Here is a 20,860-nt window from a genome sequence, read left to right as displayed (position 1 = left end):
AATGTGATTGTCTCAGTTCATCTGATTATTTAATTAGCCTTTTACGTTTTATCAGTGAAAATGCATGCATGTACATGTATGTTGCATAAGTTATAACACCTATCCTGTTTTAATGAGAGTCAACCCACAATCAATGAAGTCAAATCAGTCTTAGTTGAGCAAGTCGGTAACGGGATTTCTTACTTTCACCATAAATTTTTATTTATACGACTTTGGTCTATAGCTGTCAAAGGCCTTGGCCTTAAAACCGGTTACCGCTGTGACGTCACGCGCTCAGGGCTGGCTGGCTCAGCGGCGCAGCTCGAATGCCAACTTTGCGGTCAATTTTAACTCTCAAAAAGATATATTTTTGTTCCCATTTATGCAACATACAAAAGTCAAGGATGGAGATAGTATCCACTCATAAATTTATTTAAAAATAAAGGTTCCGCGTATCTCCTTTAAAGAGTTGATTAGTACTGGGACGGGAGACTGCCTGGGAAGACCTGATTCTGGCATGAGAGGGACTTTGGTTTGACTGCCATGTTAACAAAAGTGCGAAGTCATGAGCAGACCATTATTTGGAGGCAGTTATTTGCATTTTGCTCAGCCAATCAAAATGGCATAAAAAAATCATTTGAATGATAATAAAATTTATGCTAAAACGATGCTATTGCCTCCTCATAGAATTGGTCTTCTATGGTTTATGCAATGTGAATGCATAAGGTTTGCACTGCCTCTGCTATTGTTCCCTCTGTTAAGTAAATAAAATGAAAACACAATCCTTTAATAAGATTTGACAACCCTTTTGTGTGTGTGTGTGTGTGTGTGTGTGTGTGGGCATATCTAACCTCCACCATGATGATGAAGATCAGCACAGTGCTCGGGTTTAGTCCGGTGTCCTGAGTGAACATTTTTAGTCGTGGAGCTAAAAACAGCAGCCAGCAGTTTGACATGACCGAGAAAAACGCCAACACCTCAAATGCTGTCTAAGGAGTATACACACACGCATACACAGAATAAACAAAAAGACACCAAAATCCACACACAAAAAAAAGGAAGTGGTAGCTCAGCTATTAGAAGGCGACACATCCACTAAACAAGTGTTTAGGGAAAAAATGTTCAGAGTTTGCTGTATAGTTTTTATGTCAGATGCTACAAGACATTACTTTCTAAATCTTCCAGACTTTTTTTTTTTTGCCACAGTCATCAGTGTAAAGTTTTTTGCGGGTATGAATGTGTGCGTGCATCACCTGCCAAACGCCTATGCTGGCCTCGGGTCGAGAGAAAGGCTTTCGGAAGAGGCAGCAGATCTTAAACGCATCACCGCGTATCTCTGTGATATTGTTAATTAGCAGAAGCACGGCCGTGAGTGGATACACACATGAGAAGAGACTCAGATAACCAAACTGCACCAGCAGCTCAATGTACTCCAGAAACAGACCCTGCAAACACATACAAAAACACACACACACTCCAGTCAAATCAGGAGTTAGTCTGGCTAACGCAACTTCAAAGCTCTGCGAGCATTTGGTCTGGCATAGATATTAAGCCCAACCGTTTCCCAAAGCGCGTGGTTGACCCGCCTCCCTGAAATGCCTCAGTTTGCTACTGGTCGAAGACAGAAAAGGCTGTGACGAACCTTAAACCAATCACATCACTCTTTCCTCTGACGTATGTGACGCGACGGAAACTGCTTGAGTAACAGGAAGAAGATAAATACCTCCAGGGCTGCTCTTTGCTCCGTTTTCAATGAGAACTTCCCGTTGAATGCTTTCAATACAGCATCTACCGCTGTGTCAAAGGCTTGCCGCTGCTCCATGTTCGTAATGTTTCTAGTGAATGAAGTGCTTCCGGCATAGATTCTGTAAACAATCTATGGCTTCCAGTCGCAGTTCTACTACGTCACTGCCTTGAACACGCCTCTACCCAGGGCCGTTGGAGATGCTCAAAGTTGATTGGCTCCCGATTTTTCGGGAGCTTGGAAGAGCTGGAGATAGCTTGCCTTGCCAGACTAAGCTCGCAACAGCCCCCCGTGTTGCGTCACACTTAGGATGGGCAGGCCCAGGCTAATCAGGAGTATCTGTAAGCTCATGTGCATCATCATCTTTCATCATCAGTAAGCACTGTATCCTGATCAGGATCACTGTGAACCCAGAACCTATCCTGATGGGATTCACCCTAGGGCAGCATGCACACTATCGTTGGCTCCTTCGATCTCGAAAGATCGTGGTGATCTGCGCCAGGGGTCATCCATCAGTTGTCGAGTTGCAGTGCCTAGTATGACTGTATAGGCCGATGCGTGAGCCGCACGGTCTGCTACAGTTGCTGCAGGTGAAGTTGCTTGGTCAGATGTCTGTTGATCCCGTCTGCAGTCTCTGCTGTCGTTGGAGCCTCCTCTCCCCCACCGGGTCTCTCTCCTTTCCTCGGCTTCCCCAACAACAGCCTTGGTGGTGGACCGCCAGCCGGCGCGGTCTGAGGCCGCCGTCTCCAGGTCTGCGAGGTTGAAGCCGCCTGCCCTCAGGTCACGCTTGCACACGTCCTTGTAGCGTAGTGCGGGTCGTCCTGTGGGTCTGGAGCCTGTGGTCAGCTCACCATACAGCACGTCCTTTGGGATGCGGCTGTCGTCCATGCAGCTGACATGGCCTAGCCAGCGCAGGCGTCTCTGGGTCAGCATGGCAAACATGCTGGGCATCCCTGCCTTGGCCAGGACATCGGTGTTGGTAACACGGTCCTGCCAGGTGATGCCCAGAAGTCTTCTGAGATAGCATGTGTGGAAGGCGTTCAGTCTGCGTTCTTGGCGGGAGTAGAGGGTCCATGCTTCGCTTCCATAGAGGAGAGTGCTCAGCACGCAGGCCTGATACACTCTCATTTTGGTGTTGGTTGTGAGCATGGTGTCATCCCAGACTCTCTTTGCAAGATGGGCCATTGCTGTTACTGCTTTGCCGATCCGCACGCTCAGCTCAGTGTCGAGAGAGAGGTTGCTGGAAACATACACACACGTGGTCAAATTTTGCATAGGTAGTTCTACCCATGTGCATGTTTTTTGGACAGTATGAGGAAACTGGAAAACCCAGACGAAACCCATGTGAACTTGGGGAGAAAATGTGAAACTCTACACAGACAGTACCCCGAGCTCAGGATTGAATCAGGGCCCCATGTGGATAATCGAAAGTCACATTTGGACGAGGCTCTGGACACTTACAGTAATGCATTTATATGTCTGAGGACTACAGCTGACTTGCTAACTTTAGGACTGCAGTTGTCATGAACAGTTTTGCACTCAAGTTTCCATCAATGCACAGTTTATAACTTCAACAAAACAGCCTTCATGTTAAAACTATAATGAATTTCCTGGTTTCACAGTTATACTTTGTGACTCTATAGGACACTGTTATAGAAGCAAATAATTTATAAATCACGTTATCTGTTATCACCAAAATGAGGATGGGTTCCCTTTTGAGTCTGGTTCCTCTCGAGGTTTCTTCCTCATGTCTGAGGGAGTTTTTCCTTGCCACCGTCGCCACAGGCTTGATCATTGGGGATAGATTAGGGATAAAATTAGCTCATGTTTAAAGCCTTTAAATTTATGTAAAGCTGCTTTGCAACAATGTCTATTGTTAAAAGCGCTATACAAATAAACTTGACTTGACTAAAACTGTGAGGCAGCAATGTTACCCACTGCACCATCATGCTACACTTCAAGTATACTATAATGTTGCATGAACAACAGTTTTATAAGATGCAACAGCTTCACAAGTTTTGGAGGTAGCACATGTTGGTCTACACCCTTCAAGAATAAGTCGTGCAACAGAGAAGACTCAGCCGATGAGCGGGAATTCAAATCAAATCAAAGTCCTTCCCACGCCATGTGGCGCATAGGGCAGCACCGATCTCAGTTTCCAGAGCCCTCGGCCTTTTGCTTATTACATAGCTAGGGTTACAGTGGGGGGCTAGTCCTCTGGTAACCCTGAGAGTTTGACTCCCCACTCGCATCTGTATTGCAGTGTGCTTTGCCAGACGGCAGTTGGTATTGGGATGTATGGATGCTGTCAGTCTCCCACTCGCTTGCTCACTCGAGTTTGTTGACGGTGTAGTGGCTGCTGCTTTATGTCCCAGGGCTCCCTCATGCCTGCGTTGCCTTCTGGCTCTCCCTTAGTTAGTTGCCGGAGTCCCTGCTTGTACTCAGTGCAATATGTATACTGTTCCTACTTATTCACTTGACATTGGGCATACCTAACAACCTGTGGGGTTTTTTTTCTCTCTCCCCACCCCCCCAAATCTGTCCCTCTGAGTTACATGTCAGTCCTGGGATCGAGACGCTGACCTCTTCTGCTCCTCGGACCTGCCTGATCCATCCTGGTGCCCTGTGTCTGGTTGGAGTCTCATCGCATCGCTCCTGTGGAAGGCGGCCACATGTGGACAGTTGGGGGTCGCGCCTGGAGGACGCTCTGGACTCTTGCAGTGGTGCTTTTGTGGCTGGGGACTGCAGTTGATTTGCTGATTTTAGGACTGCAGTTATCGTGAACAGTTTTGCACTCGGGTTTCCATCGGCGGGGGGTTTATAGCATCAACAAAGCTGACTTTATGTTAGGACTTTTAATGTTATAGTCATGTTGTCTGTTGTTGCCCAAATGAGGATGGGTTCCCTTTTGAGTCTGGTTCCTCTCGAGGTTTCTTCCTCATGTCGTCTGAGGGAGTTTTTCCTTGCCACCGTCGCCACAGGCTTGATTATTGGGGATAGATTAGGGATAAAATTAGCTCATATTTTAAGTCGTTCAAATTCTGTAAAGCTGCTTTGCGACAATGTTTATTGTTAAAAGCGCTATACTAATAAACTTGACTTGGTACCATTTTTATGATGGTCTTTGGTATGACCCGACCATGAGTAGAACTCGCGATCGAGAGGCGGACACGCTAACCACTAGGCCACTAGCTGGTATTATGAGTGGGAATTAGTGTTGAATAAATTTGGAGACAAATAGAGTACACACTAAATTCTGTTCACCAAAAATTGGCATTAAACAAACAATTAGATTTGTTTGTTTATATAAAACATTGATAACTATATAAAATATCTATGTCAAACACTACAGATAAATTCATGTTTTTCTCTCCACCAAACAAAAACCATTTTTAAAATAAAACAGCTCTAATAAAATGCTGATACACATGGAAGAAAAAAAAGCCGGTTGGGAAGTATGTACTCGTCATGCCTATGTACGTTTCTAATGCACGGTTTTATAGTTGGAGAAAGAGAACTCACAGGAAACGGGGGCAGACTGCCTTCGGCCTGCATGTGATCAGCAGCTGGGTCGTCCTCCTTCAGCTCCTTCTGTGAAGAGCTGTAGAAACGATCTACTACATACGGCACCACCACCTCCGTGAACTGGTTCACCAGCTGAGTCAAGATCAGCAGCGATGACAGCCTCTGCACACACAAGAAAAGGAACAGAGATGCACACAGAGTAAATGAAGAGTGAAAATGCATATTAATAATGCATGTATTTAAAAAGTGCACCTTGTGTAGGAGAAGCAGGTCCTGTTTGAAGATGGCAATGTGGAACAGCACAGCAAAGTTGTTGAAAAAGGTGAACTGGAAGAAAGAGACAATGAGAAATGACTTCACTTAACTCTGGATATCTCTGTAATGTCCTTCGGGCTTTGCATTTATCAGCAAAATCCACCTGGGACTTTTAGAACAGAATATCTTCTGCGATAATACCTGCTTAATAAAAGTGCGAATTTGGCTCATAAACTGATGTACAGTATTTTGATAACCTTAGATTCTCCTGTTACCTACAGTACATCTGCTGTGATAACATGAGTTTACAATAGGGTGACCACACGTCCCGGTTTTACCGGGACAGTCCCGATTTGGGGTTGTGTGTCCCGAGTCCCGACAAAAGTCTGTCGGGACACGGATATGTCCCGGTTTTCGCCACTCGCGAAGTTTGCGACTGAGCAGCGTGGGAATCGTTAGTGGAGAAATGTCTGCATTTACTATTTTGATGAATTGACAGGAATCGCAAACTTTCCTGGTTACTGCCCCCTGGCCCTGTGGCATGGGTGTTTATTTAGCCACATTATTCCAGACAACAGAACGTGTTGCCATGCAACAATAAAATAAACATTAACTGGCGCGAATGTTCTTTGTCTAGCAGCTAGCAGCAGTAATGCCGCAGCTATTATGCCGAAAAGAAAATGTACCTTTTCCAAAGATTTACAGGGCACCTACCCCTTCCTCCGAGAGGTGCAGAACAATGCGCACGAAGCCTACTGCACACACTGTAAGTGCTTTGTTCTTGTACTGAGTTGGGTAGCCCATGTTGCAAATGCTGTGCGCTCCTGTGGGGGCTTTCCTCAGGCTGTCGCCCCTCTCCTCCTTTACTGCTGTTTTGTTTGAGTGTATATTTACGGAAGCCGCGAGAGGCCCTTCATATAATCTTTTTTTATTCACCTTGTTATCCCGAGATAACGACATAATTAATTCAGGATCTCGAGAAAACAAAACCGTTATTCCGTGATCGCGGAGGTGCCGCGGACTAATTTTGAAATTATCCCTTATTAAAAGACTTAATGCAATCTCTCCCTGTGTCAACCCCTGATCAAAATATTGCCTTATTAGGTGATCGATTATTCCAGACATTCTAATGACCAAAGTTGCGTCTATACAGAATGAGAAATAGCCCCAAAGTCAGCATATCACAAGTCTCTTGGCGCACCTGAATGAACCATTTCTCAGCTGTTTACTCGAGATCATGAAATAATTGTTTTGTTTTCTCGAGATCTCGAATTAGTTGTGTTGTTTTCTCGAGATCCTGAATTAATTATGTCGTTATCTCGGGATAACAAGGTGAATTTAAAAAAAGGATTATATGAAGGGCCTCTTTCGGCTTCCGTAGTATATATTCTCAAATCACTTGTCTCTTTTTTGTTTCTGTTTAACGTATCATTCTGACAGTTTGGCCATATTGCTGTGTTGAACAGCTTGTTGCACCTTCCATTAAAGTGTTCACTTTTGCACACATCTTCTTGCTTTATTCATTCAGTTGTGGGGAATGGTTAGTAAGGTTGATTCTGACCTAGGCTATGTTGAGGTCACATATCTACTTTTTAAGTTCATGCCATAGTGCATACAATTTTAGAGATATAGCCTACATGTGCATATGCATTCTTCTTGGTGTTCTCACAAACAGGTGAAATAAATCAGTGTAAATTTGGCCTATGGACATAGCCTGGCCTATTCTCAGCCATTACAAAATCTGTTGTCTGACCATAATTTAACTGATCTGTATACCACTATGCTACTAGATAACAACATGCCTGTTTATTTTATTTCATGTGAGATGTTGATAAATGTGAGCTTCAACAAAATGATAAGAGCGCCTCTCTGAGTGTCACGTTTACGTTAAAAAAAAGGTGTGCGAGCACGAGCATGGTCGCGTGCAAAAGTGTCCCGGTTTCAGACTAGGGAAATCTGGTCACCCTAGTTTACAAATTTTTATCCATTATACAGCTCAAACACAATTTCATCCAAAATGGTGTTTTTCTTCTCATTCATTTAAAAGGTCACAAAATGCTATTGTTTACTTAGTTAAATATTTTTGGATTACAAATGCATGTTTTAAGTTTTTACGATGTGCAATAATCTGTTTCTAAAACTTCTCCTTCCATCTGTAATAGATTGATGAATTGATCATTAGTATTCATGTAAGAGTCTGTCCACTGTGTTGGAAAATGGTAAACAGCTACTACAGAAAGTGATTACCAATTATAACTCCTGTTTTTGCTATTTTAAACATGCTTTAAAGCTAGACGGCCTTTCGATTTCATAAAATTTAGTTCCATCTGAAATTTGCTCATTGTGATATATGTTTATTATCTGTAATGTCTCACGAAATATCAGGCCATTCTGTGGCTAGGAAGTTATTTAATTTGAGGGGATTAAAGCAAATAATGTGCATGAAATTGCCTGCAGTCAAGCAGACAGAGGAAGTCTGTGTGCGCATGCACAGGTTTACCACCTTCTGCTTCTTCTTCTTTTGGGTTTTACGGCAGCTGGCATCCTCAGTGTTGCATTGCTGCCATCTACAGGTTTACCTTTGACAGTGCACTGACCGTTAGGGTGCATTAGTTGCCCCCTAAAAATGAAAAGTTCCTCCGATCATGATGCATTTTTGTTTTTATGTTCCTTTTGGTAAGAAAACACACTGGGTGAAATATTTTGACAAAATTCAAAAGTTTAATGGTGGCACCAGGAGCTCAAAGTTATGGAAAAAGCTGCTATTTTATGACTTTTATGACAAAATTTCGATCACTTTTCATGAAACATTATGGCACCTTATAGAGTATACCAAATATCTTAGATACACATTTTTAGTACATATTCTAAATATATCATCAAGCACAGTTTGAGTTTTAGCTGTTCATTGAATCATTGTTCAGCTACTTTTAAACAATACAAATGTATTATGAATCACATTAATGCTTCTCAATCCCTTGCAAAGGTTCTTAACATGATCTCTGGGTCACAAGAAATCAATAAATGGAGCCCAACATTGTGATTCAAACGCGAAAACATAAAATAAGCGTTTTTTGGCAAAAAAAATGAACCTCATGGTGCCACCATTAGACTTTTGAATATGGTCAAAAAATTTTACAGGATGTCTTTATTGGTGAAAAGGAACACCCAAACAAAAATGCATCAGATTTTATGAAGGTGAGGGCAACTGATGCACCCTACTGACTGTTGTATCATTTCTGTCGCTAAACGAACAGCTGATCACACCGAGGTGCTCGCTGACCGCCGATATTTATTAGTTTGGTCCTGCGTTTCCTTTCCTTCGCAACATAACATCTTTTCTTCTTACTTTCTGTTACTGTAGTCGGGCTTTCACATTTCATTCGCATCCTCCAGTTTCCTCTCCTGTTTCAAATTTGTATCCCACAATGCCTTGTGCGAACGGGGAAAGCCCACCACGTGATGCATGACGTAGTCTTTTGAATTGGGTCATGGTGAAGCAGGAAAAAATAGTGGAGAATTTCAGGCCATGTGGCCTGAACTTCATTAATTGTTCCATTTTTTTTTTTAAACTAGTAATATTGGAAGTCTGTGATTCGAATTCAGTAGCTTTCGGTCCACTAAACAAAAATAATTGGGTGTCGGGGAAAATTGTTTTTATGACCAACACTAAAAACCTGAAAGGCAGTCTACCTTTAAATGACTGGGACAAGAAGCCACATTTATTTGCCAACAAATAAATCCTACTCAATGTTTGTCCATTTTAATGAGTCACATGAGTCAGTGAACTTTGACCTCACTGACGATTTACCAGAGCACCAGAGGTGGACAGTAACAAAGTGCATTTACTTGAGTACTGTACTTAAGTACACTTTGAGTATCTGTACTTGAGTATTTTTTTTTTTTTGGAAACTTATGACTAACTTCACTACATTTGAAAAACAAATATCGTACTTTTCACTCCACTACATTTAAGTCAAGGTCCTCGTTACTCGTTATTATGAAGCGGCTTTGAAAGTGGATGTTTTTTTTCCTTTTCTTTTCTAAAATGTGATGTTTTTTTCGCAGGTGACACTGAGACAGCCCATCAGTAATCACTAGGGTCACGTCACGTCCATAGACTGTATAAAATCAAGATCAATGATTTACCAGCAGCGTTATTTGAACATGATCAGTTGATGGAAGAATGGAAGGAGGCGGTTCTGGAGAACACATGCACCCGTGGCCCATGAACCCATGTTTCAGTTTTCTGTAAGGATTAAAGATTTGTTTCGTTTTAAACGTTTGCTTTGTTTGCCAAAAATGAACCACATCACGGCCTGCAAAAAACTCGCAGTCCAACCTGCGGAAGCATATTGAGGTGTGTAAACGTTTTGTTCCAAGGGAAAGCTTACAATGAAGTTGTCTGTGCTTTTAGAGCTAGCAATAACATTGCAATAGCTATGCAGTTTGGTTAGTCAAATGACTTTCTATGGATTTCCCCACCAAGTTGCCGTAGCCTTGTTCACAGCTAACATTAATACATAGCTAGTTAACTTGGAAACTGTTAGTTACCGTAGCATGTAAACACAGTGTTACGCTAACATGAATAACGTTAACTTATCTGAAGTGTTTTCAGAAATGTTTTAGCATAATCTTGCCAAATAAACAATGTAGAAATCTTTCTTTTCTAGTAGCATTAGCTACCCACTATGATTTTGAGTTTGAAAAACATTTGCTAGCATGTCACGTGGAGCTTCACTGACTAGCTAGCGTAACGTTAAACCACCATGGCGGCACAGCATGTGTTCATTTTATGAATTCACATTTTTGTCTTTGTTAACAGCATTAGGTTTTGTAAGCGTTGTGGCAATAATACAACGACGCGTTGACAGAAAACGTACTTTTAATACTTAAGTATTTTTAAAAGCAAGTACTTCAGTACTTTAACTTAAGTAAAAAATTGACTGGACAACTTTCACTTGTATCCAAGTAATATTTGACCAGTGGGATCTGTACTTTGACTTAAGTAATGAAGTTGGGTACTTTGTCCACCTCTGCAGAGCACGATTGACCAATCAGTAAGTACGGATTATTACACACCTGTGCATCTACCGAACTGTTGTAAAGCTACTATGGAAAGGTAACATAACATACTGACCAACATTGTTGAATTTCATCTGTCCAAATGTTATGTGTGGATTACATGAATTGACAAGTTACGTGAATTCATTATCCAACTTATGTCCAACTGTAAGAAATGAAGGTTTATATTTTTATGAAATGCAGCCATAACTTATAATTATTTAATACTTAAAAAAAAATTTACTGAAGAATACCATTGGTAAACACCCGATACGGTATGGTGCAATGTTGACGGCATAGTCTGGATATTTAAAATTCAGACAGATATTTGTCTAAATCAGCACATAAGACAGATGGACAAGTTTTACAAGTTGGTCTGTTTGTTTTTCAATTAAGACAGATAAGTTGCCACTGCAGATCACTCCTGTTTGTGTCATGATTTTATCCCATTATGTGAGTCCGCACAAGTAAAATTAGGTCTCAGTAAGTGGTAATGTGCAAAATGCAGGTTACACATAACCTGACAGACATACAGTCGGCCTGTGTAACAATGATAAATATATAACAGTCGATAATAATACTAAATATAATCAAATAATAAAATTAAAATCTGATCTCTTTGTCTTCTTTATGCCCAAGTCAGATGGCAGAAAGACACCTGCTGCGACCTGTGATCAGTCAGATGGCGACCGCAGGTGGACGCAGGCGTTTTGCGTCAAATCCTTCGTTGTGGTCAGACGTATTGTAAGACGCAGAATTTTTAAGCTGAATCTTGTCACGAGCCAGCCGGGAACATCTACAACCCCGATTCCAAAAAAGTTGGGACAAAGTACAAATTGTAAATAAAAACGGAATACAATAATTTGCAAATCTCAAAAACTGATATTGTATTCACAATAGAACATAGACAACATATCAAATGTCGAAAGTGAGAGATTTTGAAATTTCATGCCAAATATTGGCTCATTTGAAATTTCATGACAGCAACACATCTCAAAAAAGTTGGGACAGGGGCAATAAGAGGCTGGAAAAGTTAAAGGTACAAAAAAGGAACAGCTGGAGGACCAAATTGCAACTCATTAGGTCAATTGGCAATAGGTCATTAACATGACTGGGTATAAAAAGAGCATCTTGGAGTGGCAGCGGCTTTCAGAAGTAAAGATGGGAAGAGGATCAGCAATCCCCCTAATTCTGCGCCGACAAATAGTGGAGCAATATCAGAAAGGAGTTCGACAGTGTAAAATTGCAAAGAGTTTGAACATATCATCTACAGTGCATAATATCATCAAAAGATTCAGAGAATCTGGAAGAATCTCTGTGCGTAAGGGTCAAGGCCGGAAAACCATACTGGGTGCCCGTGATCTTCGGGCCCTTAGACGGCACTGCATCACATACAGGCATGCTTCTGTATTGGAAATCACAAAATGGGCTCAGGAATATTTCCAGAGAACATTATCTGTGAACACAATTCACCGTGCCATCCGCCGTTGCCAGCTAAAACTCTATAGTTCAAAGAAGAAGCCGTATCGAAACATGATCCAGAAGCGCAGACGTCTTCTCTGGGCCAAGGCTCATTTAAAATGGACTGTGGCAAAGTGGAAAACTGTTCTGTGGTCAGACGAATCAAAATTTGAAGTTCTTTATGGAAATCAGGGACGCCGTGTCACTCGGACTAAAGAGGAGAAGGATGACCCAAGTTGTTATCAGTGCTCAGTTCAGAAGCCTGCATCTCTGATGGTATGGGGTTGCATTAGTGCATGTGGCATGGGCAGCTTACACATCTGAAAAGACACCATCAATGCTGAAAGGTATATCCAGGTTCTAGAGCAACATATGTTCCCATCCAGATGACGTCTCTTTCAGGGAAGACCTTGCATTTTCCAACATGACAATGCCAAACCACATACTGCATCAATTACAGCATCATGGCTGCGTAGAAGAAGGGTCCGGGTACTTTGTGAACTGTTTAATCGCCATGTTTTCAGGAAGGTACTTTCAATCATAGACTGTGTTGATCATCCTCTCTATGGGGAGTTTGAACTTCTGCCCTCAGGCAGAAGATTTAGAGTTCCCACCCATAGGACTAATAGGTACAAATGCTCATTTGTTTGCACAGCCATAAACATGTTGAATTTGCACAAATAATGCTTCCTCCTGCACTTTCTGCATTTTTTGCACGTTGGACTTCTGGACTGGACTACTCTCCATGTTTTGATTGTTTTTGACCTTATTTTTTAACCTCTTATCCTTTTATCTGTTTTTATTTATATTTTGTGTATTGGTCTCAGTCTATATGGTTGGGGGCCTTATGTCTACGTGCCTACCTGTGTCCCTGTTTTTATGTTAGTTTTTTTTTATTATTTGGTTGTCCGTTTGTGTTTTTAAATACCTGCTACAAACTAATTTCCCTTTTGGGGACAAATAAATCAACTTGAACTTGGTACTGAACTGGCCAGCCTGCAGTCCAGATCTTTCACCCATAGAAAACATTTGGCGCATCATAAAACAGAAGATACGACAAAAAAGACCTAAGACAGTTGAGCAACTAGAATCCTACATTAGTCAGTCCCCCCAGGATTCCGCGGGCCTTTTTTGTGATTGTTGCAGGCTAAAATGTCTGATGTTGCAGGGGGGGGGTCCAAAAAATTGCGATGAAAGTTGTGGTGTTTTTTAGGTTTTTGTTGCGATTACATTGCGGGAGGAAGTGAAAGTTGCAAGAAATTGCTGCGATTTTCTCTTTTTGTGATTAAAATTGAGTGACATGTTAAATATTAAGTTATTACTGAAAAACTATTGATTAAAAAAAACAAAGACACTGAGAAATGGTCCTATAAACAACTTTACCAATATAAAAGATTACCAGGACTACAAAAATGCAGAAAAATAGGCTTTACTTATCCAAATGCACCTGTTGGTTCAAAAGTTAAAGTGCAGAGAACCTCACAGCACAACATGAAGTTACCTTAAAATATAATATAAATGCCTCAGCTTTCATGTAAGAAAAAAAAAACTATTAATACTAGTACTGTGTGCAGGCAGTCTCTCCTGAAGACTAAATTAAACAATAATTATAAACTAATAAAATTAATGGCTCAGGCTTCATAGAAGAAAAAAACAGTTTGAACAGAATCTCACAGTATGATGCTGAAGCTGCCTAAACAATGGAAAATAAAATACCATTTTGGCAAAAATGTTGGCATCCATTAATGTATTGTATTAAGTAAAAAAAAAAATGTAAAGTGCACACAATCCTTCACTGTAAACATAACACACTTTCAGTAACAGAATTTAAGCCTACATAAACACTGACTCGCACTTTTCTCGACGTCACCTCAAGACGACGCCAATGATTGGTCAAATTTGCGGGAAAGTTGCGGTGATTGGATATAATTGCAACACCGCCCTGAATTCACGAGGATTGGTTAAAGTTGCAAATCGCAACATCGCGAAATCCTGGAGGCTCTGAATAGACAAGAATGGGTTAACATTCCTATCCCTAAACTTGAGCAACTTGTCTCCTCAGTCCCCAGACATTTACAGACTGTTGTAAAGAGAAAAGAGGATGTCTCACAGTGGTAAACATGGCCTTGTCCCAACTTTTTTTGAGATGTGTTGTTGTCATGAAATTTAAAATCACCTAATTTTTCTCTTTAAAGCAGACCCTCCAGGATTTCGCGATGTTGCGATTTGCAACTTCAACGCAAATTCAACCAATCCCCGTGAATTCAGGGCGGTGTTGCAATTATATCCAATCACCGCAACTTTCCCGCAAATTTGACCAATCATTGGCGTCGTCTTGAGGTGACGTCGACAAACTACCTTCCACCTTACTTCCGTGTATACATTCAAGAGAAGCAGCATGCGCGCAGTGTTGCCAGATTGGGCTGTTTTAAGTGCATTTTGGCGGGTTTTGAACATATATTTGGTGGAAAACGTCAGCAGTATCTGGCAACACTGCACGTGCGAGTCAGTGTTTATGTAGGCTTAAATTCTGTTACTGAAAGTGTGTTATGTTTACAGTGAAGGACTGTGTGCACTTTACATTATTTTTTTACTTAATACAAGAAATTAATGGATGCCAAAATTTTTGCCAAAATGGTATTTTATTTTCCATTGTTTAGGCAGCTTCAGCATCATACTGTGAGATTCTGTTCAAATTGTTTTTTTCTTCTATGAAGCCTGAGCCATTTATTTTATTAGTTTATAATTATTGTTTAATTTAGTCTTCAGGAGAGACTGCCTGCACACAGTACTAGTATTAATAGTTTTTTTTTTCTTACATGAAAGCTGAGGCATTTATATTATATTTTAAGGTAACTTCATGTTGTGCTGTGAGGTTCTCTGCACTTTAACTTTTGAACCAACAGGTGCATTTGGATAAGTAAAGCCTATTTTTCTGCATTTTTGTAGTCCTGGTAATCTTTTATATTGGTAAAGTTGTTTATAGGACCATTTCTCAGTGTCTTTGTTTTTTTTAATCAATAGTTTTTCAGTAATAACTTAATATTTAACATATCACTCAATTTTAATCACAAAAAGAGAAAATCGCAACAATTTCTCACAACTTTCACTTCCTCCCGCAATGTAATCGCAACAAAAACCTAAAAAACACCGCAACTTTCATCGCAATTTTTTGGAAAACCCCCTGCAACAATCACAAAAAAGGCCTGCAAAATCCTGGGGGGACTGACTAAAGACCCTCTGCAACACTCTGCGTCGTCGTATGCTGACACAAGACCAGTCTTGGGTCTACCTGCGATTTTGTTATCGCAGGTAGACGCCAGTAGTTGAAAACAGGGTATCCAGTGTTAAACACTGTAACTAATATCATACAAATGGCACCATTTCCAGTGTTTTCCCCAGAAAAAAAATTAAAGTCCTAAATTCTGGCATGATAAAACACGGACAATTGAGCGCCAACAGTGTAAAGCGAAATTGGGGTTCCGGGGACATGCCCACCCGGAAAATGTTTTGAAAATACCGTAGATGCCCTCAGGTGCATTTTCAGGGTCTCTGAGAGGTTTTAGAGCAGGGCTTTTCAAAGTGTGGGGTGCGCCTCCCCTAGGGGGCGCCAGAGTTCTTCAGGGGGGGCGCAACGTGAGGAAAAATAAACCAGAATAAGTTACACTCTGCAGTGTATTATTTTTCCTCACGTTGCGCCCCCCCTGAAGAACTCTGGCGCCCCCTAGGGGAGGCGCACCCCACACTTTGAAAAGCCCTGTGGACATTGTGGACATTTAGCAAACTTCAGCTAGCCTGTGCCAGAGACAAAATGGATCGATTTTTAGTACCTAAAGCTACAGTGAGTGAGGAGACAGTCTGGGCCAAGCAAAAAAAGAAGGAAGTATGACCACGATTATTTAAAGTTTGGATTTTCATGGACTGGATCTGAAGATGCTCCACTGCCACACAGTGTGTTGTCTGCCAAGAGGTGCTAGCTAACGATGCTATGAGATGTTTAAAATGTGTAAAACAAGATGTTTTTTAAAAAAGCAGATGTTTAAAATGTGTAAAAAAGTTTTCAAAAAGCACAGATGTTTAAAATGTGTAAAAAAGATGTTTTCAAAAAGCAGATGTTTAAAATGTGTAAAAAAAAATGTTCTCAAAAAGCACAGATGTTTAAAATATGTAAAAAAAGATGTTTTCAAAAAGCACAGATGTTTAAAATGTGTAAAAAAAGATGTTTTCAAAAAGCACAGATGTTTAAAATGTGTAAGAGGTTTTAAAGAAGCACAGATGTTTAAAATGTGTAAAACAAGATGTTTAAAAAAGCACAGATGTTTAAAATGTGTAAAAAAGATGTTTAAAAAAAGCACAGATGTTTAAAATGTGTAAAAAAGATGTTTAAAAAAGCACAGATGTTTAAAATGTGTAAAAAAGATGTTTTCAAAAAGCACAGATGTTTAAAATGTGTAAAAAAAATGTTCTCAAAAAGCACAGATGTTTAAAATGTGTAAAAAAGATGTTTTCAAAAAGCACAGATGTTTAAAATGTGTAAGAGGTTTTAAAGAAGCACAGATGTTTAAAATGTGTAAAACAAGATGTTTAAAAAAGCACAGATGTTTAAAATGTGTAAAAAAAGATGTTTAAAAAAAGCACAGATGTTTAAAATGTGTAAAAGAAAAAAAATAAAAATGTGTACAACAACCATTTTTTTAAATACGAATGGAACATTAAGTATAGCAACAACAAAAATTGTAAGGGGCCGCTGTTGTTTATTTGCTCTCTTGAGGGGGGGGGGGGGGGGATTCTCCCACACTTTGAAAACCCCTGCTTTAGATCCATGATTATAGGATAGATTTTACCAGTGTATGAATGTATGCACATTTGAAATTTCACCTTAAAGTTCAACATGCAAGTTAAACTGTTTTGTTACAGATTACTGAGGTCTATGATAGATTGAAAATCTACAGGGATTCCTTAATTATCTATGATCAAGTAGTGCTGTAACACAAATGTGCATGAAAATATGAACAGTGGTTTGCTCCATCTTATGCAATCCAATGAAGAGAATCGATCATCATGACCTCCTGTTCATCACAAAGGGATCTGAACCTAAGACCTGCCACCTTAAAATAAGTTGCTGTATTCCTATAACTGTAATGATTTAGAATGTTTCTGATGCAATTACCGTAATATATGTAGAACTAAGATACACTGAAAAGAAAAGTAAGGCAACTGCATATTATAAAGTTTAAATTTTGGCACTTTATTAAATGGACTAGATTAAGATTAAAACATATTTAAAGGAAAAGAAAACTTCATTCATACATTTAAGTTTGCAGAAAGATTATGTACTTAGAAACACATTCATGAAGAGAATTTGTTAATAAATGTCAAATGTAGCATAACTTCAAATAATAACGATAAGCATTGTGATGTCACTGTGAATGGGCGGCACGGTGGTGTAGTGGTTAGCACTGTCGCCTCACAGCAAGAAGGTCCGGGTTCGAGCCCTGTGGCCGGCGAGGGCCTTTCTGTGTGGAGTTTGCATGTTCTCCCCGTGTCCGCGTGGGTTTCCTCCGGGTGCTCCGGTTTCCCCCACAGTCCAAAGACATGCAGGTTAGGTTAACTGGTGACTCTAAATTGACTGTAGGTGTGAATGTGAGTGTGAATGGTTGTCTGTGTCTATGTGTCAGCCCTGTGATGACCTGGTGACTTGTCCAGGGTGTACCCCGCCTTTCACCCGTAGTCAGCTGGGATAGGCTCCAGCTTGCCTGCGACCCTGTAGAACAGGATAAAGCGGCTAGAGATGATGAGATGAGATGTCACCGTGAGCCTTTAACAAAAGAATAACCCGGAGCCTTCTTTTGTTAAATGGATCCCAGTGACATCACACTGCCAAAAATGCTTATGATGATTATTTGAAATTATGCTATATTTGACACATTTGGACAGCTTCACTTTGTGAGAATGTTTATAAGTACATAATCTTTCTGCAAACCCAAACTAATGAATTAAGTTTTCTACTCCTTTAAAGCAGATTCATTCTCCTTGGCTTTTGCTCGGCCCAATGTTGGGCAACCCTCTCATAGTCCATCTCGCTGTCATCCATGCAGATGTGGATCAAATTGCCCAGCGAGTCTTCTCCTAGCTTATTAAAATCAGTCGGCTTTGTCCATCTGGTGGAGGACAACATCGGCAGCCAATGAGATCGCTTATAATGAATCGGAAAATTCCGGGATGTCTGACGTTTTCTTTCGATATTTTTATTGGACGGTTTGAACACGTGATCTTGACATAGCCAACAGATTACAGTTTGTTTACATCATACCATGCGGACATATTACTTTGACAGAATCAACACAAACGTTGGAAAAAAAGACCGCTTGTTTAACACAAATATCAATCAATATGTTAATGGACCTGTTATTTGCTCTCCTATGTACCTAGTTACTTGTGGGTAGGAAATTTAATGTATTGGTATAAATCTAAGCGTATTGGATTTTAACGAAAGCGACTAAGCGTATCGGCAGACAGAGCAAGCGTATCGGGCCTGATACGCTAAAATGCTTTGGGGAAAACCATGATTTCACAGCCCCTGCCAGTTTATTATTTTCCGGTAGTTTCTACAGTAAACTCACAATCACCTGATTATTCTAGACATGCAATAAACTCTGGAAAAATATAAGTTTTTATAGTACTAACTATAATTTATTTATTGTTAAGCCTATATAAACTTTAATTTGTTTAAATTGAAGCAAAATTCAAAAGATATACAAGTGAATACAAAAAGGGCACCTCCTTTGCCTTCCCACCATGCACTGAGAGAGAGAGAGATGAAAAATCACTGGGACTCACCACCAGAACTTTAGTGGTGTGATGATTCTGAAAAGCCGATTCTTCTCTGTGGTTCTCTGAGAAATGAGCGAGAGAGGGTGGAGTGTGTTAAATATCGGTTTTAAGCATTCTTTTGTCATTTGTCGATTATATTATAAGCAAAACTGCTTTAAATGTGCTTTTTCTGGCTTGTACCCACATTAACTTCGGGTGCAATTCAAGTATATGTGATCAGTTCCTGGAATCACACACCGAAATCTCAGTGCAAACCATCTCAGGTAGATTTTATGTACTTTTCTGCAAAAAAAGACCTCTTATCCAGGCTTTTAAGAACTTCAGTTTCAAACTATATTCAGGTACTTTAAGCACTTTAAGACAGGTGCACACTACACGATTTTGGCACCAATTTCCCAGTTTTACCAGGTTTCCCTTAATTTAGCACTCGGTGCCTCCACACCAGAACTCAGGAACTACTTACATAGCGCAAATTGGTTCAGTGTTCGAATTTTAACTGAGGCTGTGATATTTTAAAGCATGTTTGATTTTATCAGGAATGAGTCACATAGCGTGAACCCCTCTAAGAATAATTACAAGTACAGTGAAACAAAGAGTCAGTGAGAGTTTGAGAGGAAATCAGTGCCATACCAAATAGTTGCTTGGCACAGCAAAAATGATGGATGGATGGATGGATTTAACTTTATTGATCCAAAGCTGGGAAACTGTTTAACATATTTATCAAGTAATAATCAAATATACCGTGCACCAAGAGGCTCTGGTTGAAATTATGGATTCTCTAAGGTGACTATTTTGTGAGAAAATAGTCCTACACCAATCACCAAAGAGAATCCATAATTCCCGGTGCCTCTCAGTAATGGTATATTTGATTTATATCCCTCATCAAAAAAATCCAAAATAAAAGTGTTAAGATTGAATCTCGGCATAAACTCACTGGAGGCAGCCATGTTTGTTGTTTACGTCGGAGCAACCTTCGACCTGTGCATCGTACCATGCTATCGCCTGCCTCATTAGGCATGATCATGATGCATTGATCTACACACACGCACAGAAATGCTCACGAAGACACAGCTGTGACTTGAGTCTAGCCTGGGCCCGCCCATCCTAAGCGTGACGCAACACGAGGGCCTGTTGCGAGCTTAGTCTGGCCAGGCAAGCTATCTACAGCTCTTCCAAGCTCCCGAAAAATCGGGAGCCAATCAACTTTGAGCATCTCCAACGGCCCTGGGTAGAGGCGTGTTCAAGGCACTGACGTAGTAGAACTGCGACCGGAAGCCATAGATTGTTTACAGAATCTATGCCGGAAGCGCTTCATTCACAAGAAACATTACGAACATGGAGCAAGTTCTCATTGAAAACGGAGCAAAGAGCAGCCCTGGAGGTATTTATTGAAAGGAAGGACGTTTTCGCCTTGCTCCCGACCGGCTTCGGTAAGAGTTTAATCTACCAGTTAGCCACGTCGCGTCACATACGTCAGAGGAAAGAGTGATGTGATTGGTTTAAGCTTCGTCACAGCCTTTTCTGGCTTCGACCAGTAGCAAACTGAGGCATTTCAGGGAAGCGGGTCAACCATGCACTTTGGGAAACGGTTGGGCTTAATATCTTTGCCAGACCAAATGCTCGCAGAGCTTTGAAGTCGCGTTAGCCAGACTAACTCGAGTCGGCCGTATAGCTTGAAATTGTGACGTCAGTTCATGGTATATCCAGGATATTCCATGACTGACTCACACCATATGCATTTTTTTTTTGATGTCACGAGATACATTGCTTAATCAATGGTGGAACTATTTTATGTCACATGAGCCATCCTTGGCCAATACCTGAACAGAAATTTTTTGATAAAGGATATAAAAACAAATATGACATGATTCCTGCTTGCACATAGTATAAGAATAGCCTTTCAGTCTAAAACATTTGTTTTCACTGTACTCCTCAATCAATATTTCCTCCATATTTTCTCGTATTTCCATACAAAATGGTGACAAAGTCACATGATAA

At 40.6% G+C, this 20,860-nt stretch overlaps 1 protein-coding gene across 3 annotated transcripts in view; it reads right to left on the bottom strand.

Moving 5' to 3' along the window:
* Nucleotides 1–20,860, bottom strand: part of ano10b (anoctamin 10b) — a 60,477-nt gene that overhangs the window by 16,650 nt on the left and 22,967 nt on the right. For all 3 annotated transcript variants that reach the window (XM_060928247.1, XM_060928245.1, XM_060928246.1), the window contains 5 exons: nucleotides 18,869–18,924; nucleotides 5,501–5,575; nucleotides 5,246–5,410; nucleotides 1,233–1,424; nucleotides 831–968 (listed from right to left, as the gene is read on the bottom strand). In XM_060928247.1, coding sequence (XP_060784230.1) covers nucleotides 831–968; nucleotides 1,233–1,424; nucleotides 5,246–5,410; nucleotides 5,501–5,575; nucleotides 18,869–18,924 — 626 coding nt within the window. The remainder of the gene's footprint in view (nucleotides 1–830; nucleotides 969–1,232; nucleotides 1,425–5,245; nucleotides 5,411–5,500; nucleotides 5,576–18,868; nucleotides 18,925–20,860) is intronic.

The sequence above is a fragment of the Neoarius graeffei genome, chromosome 8 (genome assembly GCF_027579695.1).
Source record: "Neoarius graeffei isolate fNeoGra1 chromosome 8, fNeoGra1.pri, whole genome shotgun sequence".
NCBI lineage: Eukaryota > Metazoa > Chordata > Actinopteri > Siluriformes > Ariidae > Neoarius > Neoarius graeffei.
This window is presented reverse-complemented; position numbering and strand designations above follow the sequence as displayed.